The sequence below is a fragment of the Cardiocondyla obscurior genome, linkage group LG11 (assembly GCF_019399895.1).
Source record: "Cardiocondyla obscurior isolate alpha-2009 linkage group LG11, Cobs3.1, whole genome shotgun sequence".
In the NCBI taxonomy this organism is placed as follows: Eukaryota; Metazoa; Arthropoda; class Insecta; order Hymenoptera; family Formicidae; genus Cardiocondyla; species Cardiocondyla obscurior.
The window spans coordinates 5,511,930-5,524,134 of NC_091874.1; the positions used below are offsets into that span (position 1 = coordinate 5,511,930).

Below are 12,205 nucleotides of genomic sequence, written 5' to 3' on the forward strand. Positions count from 1 at the left end.
CGAATCGAGCGCTAGTCTGGTTTCTTTCTTTGACTGCGTGTTCTTTTTACTCTGCAATGTGGTGCACATATAGATATCGATATGTATAAAAGCGATACTTCGCTAATCTAGTTGCTGCTCTAGAGTGTCCTGTTGTTGCGGACCACCACAGTCGACGCTCCGTTATTTAACAATTAGCTCCCTCTGCGCTTCTGCGAACACCAAGTGCATCTCAAGACATGCACTCGAAAGTTTATTTCAGAATTATTATTGTTCGTAATTAAGCAGTGAACCGCGGGCGTGCAGTTGCAGACCGAACCCGAAATAACACGTGTACCGATACGCTGGCTACATTCATTTCTAAGATTTGGGGAAATATAATGAATTCCCTTTTATATTGCTTGTACTTTTTCATGCTCTGAGAGCTTCACCGGTCCTTCGATTGCACGCTCGTACGTCAGAGATGAATTACGTGGGCATGGAGTTCGAACGTTTCAACGACGGCGAGCTTTCTACGTGCGCGAGCTTAATACCAGCCACTTTTTCTGTCACGTAGGTCGATCTAAGGCATATGGATGAAAAAACCGGGAGCAACGTCGTGGACGTGGGAGTTGACCTGTCCGAATTCTACATGTCTGTAGAATGGGATATTTTAGAAGTGCCTGCAGTTCGGTAAGTGTTGCACGGTATTTTACGCTCGATATTTTACAAAAATCTTAACGCAAAAAATTTCTTTTGAATAAAATCTTATTCTAATCTTCGCGATTCTCAAACATACAAGAGAAAATTTAAAACGCGTATATATAAAAGAAGCTCCCTTTCTCTTTCTTTATGAAACGCGTCTTCGCATTCAATGTATTCGACCAACGTAAGCGAACGGATGCTCCCGGGCACGATTCAACGCATCGATATTCGACATGCCGTCGATATAAACGGGTTTTGCTTTTGGTATCTTCCGGAGTAGTAAAACGGATGTTTTCGCAAACACTTGCCGCTGAAGTGACATACTGCTAGATGTTCAAGATATTCCGAAGTATCGACGTTTAAACGTTTAAACACTTTCGAAGTCGGTAATGTGTTTTTAATATTATATTATACAAATATCGAGATTATCTAAACCGTATTCAATTCAATCGCGCTTATTTGTTCTGAGTCGATTGGATTTTTTGCAAGAAATTTTGATTTAACGAGTAAGGCCACCGAAAATCAGGCCAACCTTCAAGAAGTCGGGATATTTGCGGTATTCTTATGTATTTAGGATCCACTTTTGTGCAAAAAAAAATTTAATGTTCGTGAAATGAATGTAATTCAAATTTATTCACGACACAAGGCATTTACTGGCTCTAGTTTGAGGCCATTGGCCCGAACTGAGGGGGCAGACTGAGGGATGTAGGGAAGTAGTCTGAACCGAGTTACCGACTTAGAGAGATCTTCGACGGAGTTATACGACCCCGCGAAACTTTCCTCATAAGTCTCGCTCACCGCCGGCCCTACTTACTTAAAACGTACTTATTGTCGGGTACAAACGCTTCGCCGCCCTGAATAGCAGAATTTTTGCGTTCTTTCGGCGAATTTTTTCTTTTCCTTTCTTTTCTCTTTACTTCATCGCCGTAATCCTCCCCGCTACCCCCCGCTACTCGTTTTCATCGATCCGACGATTAACCGCAATATCTCTTGTGTCTTTTCTTCTCGCAGAAACGAGAAGTTTTACACTTGCTGCGACGAGCCCTACTTGGACATCACGTTCAACATCACGATGAGGAGGAAAACCCTCTTCTACACAGTGAACATTATCATCCCCTGTATGGGGATATCGTTTCTCACGGTTCTTACGTTTTACCTGCCTAGCGACAGCGGTGAAAAAGTAAGCTAGTATACTACCCATTGGTAAATGTTTGTATTCACTATCGCATTTATATACCACTTATCTAGTTAAAACTTCCTAACTTTATATTATTATTATATTAAAATATTAAATTTATATTAAATTGAAAATACATTTGTTTTGCATACGTTAAATATAATCTTTTTTGGTTTTAATTCTTTTCTAATTTCTTGTTTTTTTTTTTAACATTTATTTCTAACCCAACTGTTCTTTCTATTTTTTCGTTTTTAATTATATTGACTTGTAAATTTTGCCATTCGGCATTCCCGTGTTTTAATAAAAATTATTAAAAATGCGTGGCGCGGCAAAGATTCATATTCAAAAGAAAAAGAAGCAAGGAGAAAAGCAGATTAATCCTTTTATTCTCTCTCGGAAGCGGTCGCGAGGCGGACGTGCGTGAAATATGCGGCGAATTAGTTCTCTTCCGCGTGTCTGTCGGCCTCGTTATTTACTCTTATCTGTAGGTAAGAGCTAGTAGGTGGTTACTTTTGGCTCGACGGCGCCGACGATTTTTCATCTCCACCCCGGCATCTACCCCCATCGACTTACCACCATCCCGACTCGCGGCGTTCTTGCTCGAGAATAGATTCTTTTTCGCGCTGTCAATGTGTAATACATAGTCGTACCGAAAAGATTGCTTCTCCCACACAGCAATAAAAAAATATTCTTTTTAATAACTTTCTATACCTCGTCGCGTCACTTAGAGATCCATATATCATTTAAATATTACAGCCCGACGTTTTGAGACCTATTTAACATTTTTCAACGCTTTTTAACTGTCCGTCATACATACTTCCTACATCTGATTAGCTATTCCCTAAATATCCCTGGGATTTTATGTAGCGATATTCTTTACGGACCTTCTAAGGCATCCCTTATTCCTTAAGTGTTCGCTCGGCACGTGTGCCGTGCGTGATCCCGCGCGTTTTCTCTCCCCCGGTGAGGAATATTTTTTAAGAAAGGTTTATCCCGCCAGAATGACGCTTACACCTGACGTTTTTCCCGTGGCGTCCTCTTTTACGCGGAGCTATCGACGTAGCGTGACATAAAAGCTCCGCCATACGTTCCCCACGCGCTTTTTTCCCATTAACGTCTCCGGCACGTCGCGACATGCCACAAAGGTTACTCGTTACTCGGTAAACTGGCATTGCATAATGTTTTCTCCTTTCCACCCCGTCGGCTTCTTTGTTTCGTCCGCGTCGGGTCGACTGCGCGGACTCGCACCGAGAGTCGTTTCTCTTTCCCTCGCATTCCGCCCCCCTCATTTTCCCGTCCTACTCACTGAAAAAGCACGACTATTAGTCGTACTTGCGCGTGGCTGAAGAACTATCGACCGCGCGCGTAATTAGCATCCGTCATTAAGACGAAACAGGGAGTCGATTGTATTCCAAAGTACGTAATAGTAATGTTTTTACGCCGTCCAACACGTTCGCGTTCTCTCATTAATCTAACGCCGAGCCTCTATTGACAGAGAGAGAATGTCAATTTGTCGAGCAATTTCCTGCGACGCGACGCACCGGGCACTTTTATTTTCGCGCAAATTAAATTTCACGTTATTAAATTAATTTCACTAATTACAAAACATTTGTCCCAATTAATTACAAACGTGCACGCGAAATTATTGAAAGAATTTTTACGCTTGCAGCATATCTGTCATATTGCGAATCACATACGCGTTTAATTTGTAGTCTTCGATAAATTTTGTTTTTAATATTGTTTCGCTCGGAGAATAGAAGAATTACAAATAAGTATTGGGTTCGACATTACACGTAGTGTTCCTTACTGAAATTGTGAGATTTGACGGGAACGCGAGAGTCAATCATTCATTCTATCTTTAACCGTTTATTGATTTTGCTTCCAAGGAGTAGGCAACGCGAGAAGGAAACGTCAATCCGTTATACATTCTCCACCGCCATTTTCAAGCAAAAGTATAAGAGAGAACGAGACGTTCCACGTACTTTCGCACTATCCTCGGTGAAACATTGCGCAATATATTTATTTCTATGCTACCCGTACAACGTATAACCTGCTACTTTTTATCGTTTGATAAAATCTCTCGTGCGACGGTAAGCTCCTGTGCGGATTTAATTCGTAAAAAATTTCGGAAGATACGTTACACCGTTTGGGAAACTGCACCGCGATCGCGGGCTGTTTCTACGCAACCAAACGTTCAATTTCTCAAAAGATTTTCGCGGATGTGCCGCACGAAACGTGCCACGAATGCGTACTACCGGTAAGAAAGTGGTGCGAAGGGTTCACGAATGACTTTTCGCGAAAGCGTCCCTCGTTTTGACGGCTGTCGAGTCGAGACTTGCTATCAACATTCGTACGTCGGGATACGGATCTTCCACCGTGTCGGAAAAGAGTTGAAAAGGTCACACGAGTGTGTCCTGTCTACTGAACACCGGATAAAAAATATAACGCTTGTTTGTGCTTACTGGCGTTGATAATATTAAAGAGATATTACGGAGATCTGTATGTTGCCGCAACAAATCATGCGCGCAATTCGATTCTATTCTATTCTTAACACTAATTTTTTTTAGACGGGAATATTACACACGTCGCGATCAGATCGGGAAAAGCTAAAGCTGCTGTACGCGAATCTTTTTGAAATATTAAAGCCAACCCTTATTACAGTAGACCCACCGACTTCAGAAGCTCCGCAGCCTAAATTCGACGTTAAGCCAGCTTTACACTTAGAGTTTTCTTGTGAGTTTAAGAGCGTCATGTCGCCCTTAATAATAGTTTGTTCTTGTTGCGCAGCAGTGAAATATTTTGTGGCAAGCACAACCGGCGCATCCCTCTTAACACCGACAAATGCGTTCGCGGAGTTCGCGCTGTTAAAAAGCCGTAAATGAAGAAGAAGATTCACATATATTTTGCGCGCCACGAAAACATAGATTTTCTCGCAATATTTGTAGAGAGAGGAGGACGGAAAGTGATAGGGGAAAAAAAGAAAAATAAATCGGTTGCAGATTTTCAAAAAAAAAGAAAAAAATAATAATAATAAAAATAAAGCCGCGAGCGTCTGTTGCAGCTCCTAGGCATGTCAATCAAGCAGAGGGAATCGATAAGCAATATCGCGGTTCGGTGATTGACCCGCAGCCACACTGCGTCTACCGAAATTGCATACCACATGCATTCCCCGCTTCACCTTTTATGACATGCCTCATGACTGTACATCGCGCCGTTTTATTCCGGTAGTTTTTATCCTTCGTCATTTTCAGATCTTTCCGGTTGAGCACCTCGCGTTTGCGAAGGTATTTATGAAAAAGTCGAGTTTACCTGTGCAGCTTTTGCTCGCAAATTCGTAGAAAAAAGAAACTTGGAAATTTTATATCACAATTAAATAGCGAGACGATGCAAAAGAAAAAATTGACACAAGAGCTAATATGTATATGTAACAGTATGCAATGTAAAAAAAAAAAAAAAAAAAAAAATAGTGAATTACAGTTACTTCATTTATGCTTTACTTATTCGAAATTAGAGATACGGGACGAGCATGTTTCGCGACGACTAATTTTCATTATACTAAAACCTGATTATAATTACAGGTCGCGACATGTCACGAGAAATAAATTATCAAGAAATTTGTGTTTGATGACGATGTCTCCTGCAGACGAATCGATACGCGTAATCTGTATTGCTGCATGAAGATGTTGCTCAAAGGTTATCATCATTTGACTGATGTGATGTGAGGCGGATATAACGCGGATAGGGAAAATGGATGACGAATACCGCGGGGTATTATTATGTCATACAAAGGGAGATAAAGGGAGGCAGAGAGAGAGAGAGAGAGAGAGAGAGAGAGAGAGAGAGAGAGAGAGAGAGAGAGAGAGCGGAGAAATCCCACGAACAATATAATCATATTTGCCTTATAACATTCCTCTGTGCCCTCCCTTGCACGTTCAACGTGATTCGACGATTTGCGCTTACGGGCGAGCCAATTTCACCGTGGGTCGACATTCCGCCGACATTAATTACGCAAACAACTGTTCGAGAACAGGTAAACCGAAAGTAATCAACTGAAAGTAAGTTGGCAACTTTCTATTTAAAGTCCGCGGAAGAAGACGCGCTTTTTCTTTCAATTAGACGTTTAATTTTCTGATCCCTGCCTACAAACGCAGCTCTTGCGAAAAAAAAAGAAATTATTCTCAAATAGTCTTCTTTAATAGAATATGAAATTACGCGGTAATTATCAGATAGCGTAAATGTTTGCTCAAATATTTGGTAGCTGCAACGACAAGTGCGATTGCTAGAGTGGGCGACAATAATTAAAGGCGCGGTCGGATGGAAAGTAACCGGGTACGCTATCGATCCGAATTGCATCGATGAAAGCCGCCAGAGCAAACGACAGGGTAGCAGGTTCGATAGAGGGTATCGCGCTCCGGTGGTCGATCCTTTAAATTAATCGTTATGAAACGCCATTGCATCGGTGAAACCGCAGTAAAAATGAAGAGAGTACTACTCTCGTCCCCTATCATCCACCCGCGTTGCGTTCAATTCGCAATAAGAGCTACCGACTCGGTGCCCGATAAGAGTCACCGTCGCTGATCTCATGTTATATATTCGTAGTTACTGTAAAATGTAAGCTCGTTTTTATTACTGAACTAGCGCAGAAAATTCTAGTGTAATCGATGGAAAGAGACAGCCCATTTTATATTCAAGTCATAGCAGAAATTATTAATATCTGATGTTATTAACGATTAAAAATACTATTTAACAGCTGTGCCGCTTATTTGCAAAGTTAGTTAATTTTATAGAATTAAAAGTGAAAATATAGTTAAACGTTGATGGTCAGTAATAAATTGAAAATCGCATAAAACTGGTTCAAAGAAATAAATAAATTAAAAAAATTTTTTCACGAGATATAAATACTATTTGGCTATTGACGCAGTTTTGATGGACAGTGCAGTGCAACGACGACTCGTGGTGTAAATTAATCGTCATGAAACGCCGTAAAACGTTATTGAAAACCCACGCGGCTTTCGCATTTAATTAAAAAAGGAAATATAGGCCGATAATTACGCTCCCCGCGTTCGCAAATGTGTTTCAGCGGAAATTTATAAACGATTTTATAATAAATATTATTAGCAGATAATCTATCTCCGGTTTTGTAAAAATTTGTGTAATAAAATTGATGAACATACGGTATTAAATTAATTTAATGTTAAAACCTTTTTATCAGTAAATAATATTGGCGCTACCGAGACAAAAACTTTAATTAAACTGACAATCGAGCCGAGTGCAATTGTATGGTTTATATTTTAATTGAAATTGTAAAAATATATATATTTATTACTCAATTCGTGATATGTACGCAAATTTCTAAGTATTAGGTAAAATTGGATGATCGATCACGTAAATGTCAGCGCATTTTTACATTTATTTTAACTTTCACCGCGTAAAATCTCACGTGGAATTTTATTCAATCAAATGAAAAAAGTTACGTGATCATAGTGTAGCAAACTCGTGTAAAAGATCTCACTTTTTATTTTTTCCGAGAGGCATATAACGTAACATGGTAGATCCCTGGATTTGCAGCAAACGTAGTTGAATTTAAATCCTTTGAAACAATTTTTCGAATTTTCTTGTAAATTCTTTGATTTTAGAACAAAACTAACATATCAGAAAAATTTTTATTTTTATATAAACGTTTTATATAAAAAGTATTTGTTTTATATATTTAAATAAAACACTTATTTCTTTTCTTTTTTTATTACCGCAGTTTCTTTAAAAATTCGTTTAATATAAGAAAAATTACTACAGTTCGGAAAGTGCTTGCCCGACTTTTTAACTTCATACAAGTTGCACTTCAACCTATATAATGTCCGACATAAAAGAGTATAATAAAACTCTGGATGTAGAAACTGTACCACATAAAAAACGTTCTCTTACTATTTTTTAAATAATCGTTAACCAGTTAATTTCTGTTTCCGTAATGTACCCGATAGATCCTTTACTAAAATTTTTTATTGTATGCTTTTCGTTTTACCGTGGCATTTTTATTATCTAATGCAATACTGTTTTCTACATTTGCATACATACTATGATATGAATTAGACGCATGAGTATTTTCATTAATTATCGCATAGGAAAAACGTTTTTCATTTTACTTCGTCGCTCGTTATTCCATTGTACTTTTTCATTTTTATTTCCATCATACTTGGCAACGGTAATACTGCTCTCGGACACAGTTGTACGTGCTCGATGTTCTTCGTTTACAAGTTTTATTAAAACGAATGGATCGCGGACACATATAAATTCTGTCAGCGAACAACTTTCACCTCACGGGTCTGACCCGTTTATCCTTCCGGCTCTTGCTTCGTACATTCTTTACACGGATCATAAATACGAATTTTCCGCTCGACTATCCACGAACTTTTACCTGGCCCTTTCAAATAGGTTCAAATTTGTCGCCTGTCAAGAGACATATTTTGAAGGAAAAGCAACTCGCGTCTTCGAATTACTTGTTCCTCGATTTCTATAACCATTTACCTCAAAGTACCAACGCGGAGATAACGAAGTAATTCTTTATCTACTTTTTAAATATTTCTCTTCACCTATTCTCGACATTTTAACACTCCTCTTTATTGTAGTAAACGCGATGAAACGCGATAAACAGCTTTTAATATTTCCCTTTATTTCGCGTACGATAAAACTTTCTTAACAAATGTCTCGCAATTTCAGGTAACGCTCTCCATCTCGATTCTCATCAGTCTTCACGTGTTCTTTCTGCTGGTCGTCGAGATTATCCCCCCGACATCGTTGGTTGTGCCGCTGCTTGGAAAGTACCTGATATTCGCCATGATACTTGTCTCGATAAGGTAAGTGTTCCGACGCGACGCGGCAGCGAAAGATGAAGAACCTCCGCGGCAGAAAATTACGTTCACGCAACCTCTAACCGTAACCAAGGAATGAAAATGCGTTTCTGATTGCGACAACCTGGTTCTGATATAGAAACAATTTTCAGTAATTTCCTTGCAATCGTAGGAAACGTTTCCTGCGGCGTGTTCCATTTGGCTCGTATTATCACATTTTCTTGTCGCTTTAGCGCGCTAACAACGTTATCGATTAACGCTTCACCGGCGATTTATCAGCTCGTGTTTACGACAGTAACGATTTCGCAGCAATTAATGTAACCCCGTAGAGGATCGTAAAGAGGCCATACGATGACACTTATGTCCGCCGATGTAAAACTAAAAAACTACGAGTGTCAGAATCGCGCTCGTTCACGTCCCACCCCAAAACGAACGTTGATTTCTATAACAGTAACATTGTTCGCAGCTGTTTCTCCGCAACATCTCTCTTCCCGCGCGAAACACTTAAACGGCACATCTACACCCAGTCCTCTACCGTGATAAAGAACGGCGATTATTTTTAACTTAAAATCTTACATTCCAAGAGATTTAGCGGTAAGCACGGAAGGCAAACGCGGACCGGGATCCATTCGAATAACAATTTCTTTATCGCGAGAGCGCTTGAATTCAAGTCAATTACTTTTAAATGTAACGGTACAGTAACAGTTCTTTTATCAAAATTGATTAAAAGTGCAAGAAAGAATATATTTGGCGTTGTGGAAATAATCATTTAATCTTTTGGTTACAATGCGCGCACGAAATTTGGTGTGAATATGTCGTTCAGCCTTGGTATTGTCAGCGCGTGACCTCGTACGCAAGGCTACCGCGCTGTATTATTCGCGCGACGAGACGGTAGGTAACGATGCATGTCGTTCCACATATCGTAGTATTATGTCATCAAAACGCGATCACGTCAAGTAGAAGGAGAAACCAAAGCGATTATTCCGCGCGAGCGATCAACCCAATTATCCACTAGTACGTTAATTAGCATTCGTGGTTAAATAGAATTATTGACGACCGTTTATCTCGAGAATGCTTTGTAAAAGATTAATCTGCACAAGCCTTTTGTTTTAACGCATAGGACATACACTCCAAACAGCGAGGCTTTAACGAGCGAGCTGGTGACACGTACCTCGTGCGATCGTAGTATTATTACTCGAGATACAATCACGTCAAACAATAAGCCACATACTGCCTTTTATCTACGATCAATAAATATCAATGCGTGTAATTAATTAGCTCTCGTGATTGTCAATTACAAGTTCGTTAGCTATTTTGTTTTATAATCAAGTTTCACGCGATTTATTCATGAGCTCGTATTGCACCGAGTTTCGAATTCTTCGTATATGCATTTATCATTTTGAATTTTTCACGCGTCTAGCTTGGTACGCGATCGAACGTTGCTCATTGCTGCAACATAATTAATAAATACGGCCGTAATTACAATCGTATTTTAATATTTGTCAACCGCGTGCGGCATTAATTCGGTATTTATATATTATAAATTGTCGAGACCATCCGCCGTTTGACATTTGTTAATTTGCGAAATTCACGAGATTTGCGGGTGTTATACATGGAGTTATTTTTCTCGCGCCGTTCTCACAATCGTGTTTCAATGGAATTCCGTCGCAGAGGTACAATGGTGAAGCGGCCATCGCGTGTAATTAACGTCGAGAATGCCACGTAAAGTGCTGTGCGTTTATTCTACTCTAGTGATTCGTATGCGCAATCGTAATTAATCTTTTTTTCCGCGAGTATTATATTTTGTAAATGCAGCAAACAAATCTGAGAGAAGGAGATAATTTGAAAAGCTTTAGACACGGACAAAAAGACTCACGGCGAGAGAACATTATTTTATACTTTTTCTGCTACTTGCAAAATTAATTATGTACTATTTTTTTTTCTTTGCTAATTTCAAGAAAGTAAAAAATTAAATAAAAATTGAACAAAATCTATTCTACACGAGGTTTAAATTGCGTCGCATTTAAGTAGCATTTTTAACCAAATGAAGTGGTCATTAGTGATTTTTCTCGCTCGTCCAACCTCTCGTTCTAACTACGGGTACATCTGCATTTACGCTGACGACACACTTTGCCAATCTGCTGCTAATAATCCGCCTCGGTGCTCACTTAATTAATTTAAACTTCAACTTGCTTTTTCTTTTTAAAAGAATAAAAGTTCTACACGTAAAAGAAAGAAGTGTTTTTGCGTTTATATAAAATTTATCAAAATAAATTGTCGCATCGTACGAATGAGTTCCCTATGATTTTTAAATCTTTTTCCAATGTCAATTTTATAAAAAAAAAAAACGTAAAATATTTTTTACGCGCGGTTGGGATGTGTGTCGTCTCGTCGCGTGAAACATATTCACACCGTTCGAGCTTGCAACTTTGTATACATATATCATCCCTATCCAAGCTACTAGATTCCAAAAGTTTCAAAAAAATATTTTTACCGATACTTATTGTGGCAAATTAATAACTTTAAGGATAATTAATTTCGCGAATTATTAATCAGATTTTTGTATATTCGATAAGTAGCACGAGTTAACGTTTAAAAGTACATTAATCCTTGAAGAAAAAAAACGAACAAATAGAGCGTGTAAATACGTCAATTATTATTATTTCCTTTTTTAGAACCCACGTTATTTTTAGATACTTAATATACCGGTCAGCCGGTCGTCGACATTTCAACATCAATTTCAGAAGTGTGTGCATTCACACCCTTTTGAAAATGCCTCGGGCGACTGGCATGCGCACAGTCCTTTTCAAAGGAACCTCGTTTCAATATTAATGACGGCATTTGCCGACTTCGTTCCGGCGACATTTAACTAACGAGCCGGTTTCTCCACCTCGCCATTTTTACGCGGCGCTACGGCACGATATGTTCCCGGGTCTGCTTTTCCGAACTAACCAGGCCAAAAAGACAGGATTAAAAAGCAAAATGATGAAAAACGAACTGTACCTGGGCTATGTACCGATAAATCAGTATGATGTCTGCTTTTTTTTATATTAAAGAGCCCTATGTCTATTATATGGTTCTATTAAACTTGCATTTTATCTTTAAAATTATATGCGTGCAGAATATTTAAAAAAGTTGAGTGCCAAACTAATAAAATATAATATTGATTGATTTATCGTAAAAAAAAATAACAGAGAATAGATCATCTTGATATGCAAATAAAATGAAATTCTTTAAAAAATAAGAGACTTAAAGAAAGCTTTATCGTCATATTCTCAACATCGTTTGAGGAGTTTAAAAGAATTTGTTTCCCTATATTTTAGCGTGCATTAAATTTTCAATTCAATGCTTTATTCAGCATTCAATGCTTATTCAGCAATATTTAAAAGTACTGTTCAGACGTTGCAAACTTGGATCTATTAAACTTTGGAATATTATTGGCAAATTCTATTGTTTTCCATTGAAGTATCCACGCGGGTGGAAGAGAACGAATGCAAGAAAGGAAAATCACAGAACGGTA

The 12,205-nt window shown here is 38.7% G+C and overlaps 1 protein-coding gene across 4 annotated transcripts in view; it reads left to right on the forward strand.

Annotated features, from left to right (window-relative positions):
* Positions 1–12,205, forward strand: part of Nachralpha4 (nicotinic acetylcholine receptor alpha4) — a 119,140-nt gene that overhangs the window by 90,203 nt on the left and 16,732 nt on the right. For all 4 annotated transcript variants that reach the window (XM_070663485.1, XM_070663483.1, XM_070663487.1 and 1 more), the window contains exons 6-8: positions 536–651; positions 1,675–1,843; positions 8,555–8,691. In XM_070663485.1, coding sequence (XP_070519586.1) covers positions 536–651; positions 1,675–1,843; positions 8,555–8,691 — 422 coding nt within the window. The remainder of the gene's footprint in view (positions 1–535; positions 652–1,674; positions 1,844–8,554; positions 8,692–12,205) is intronic.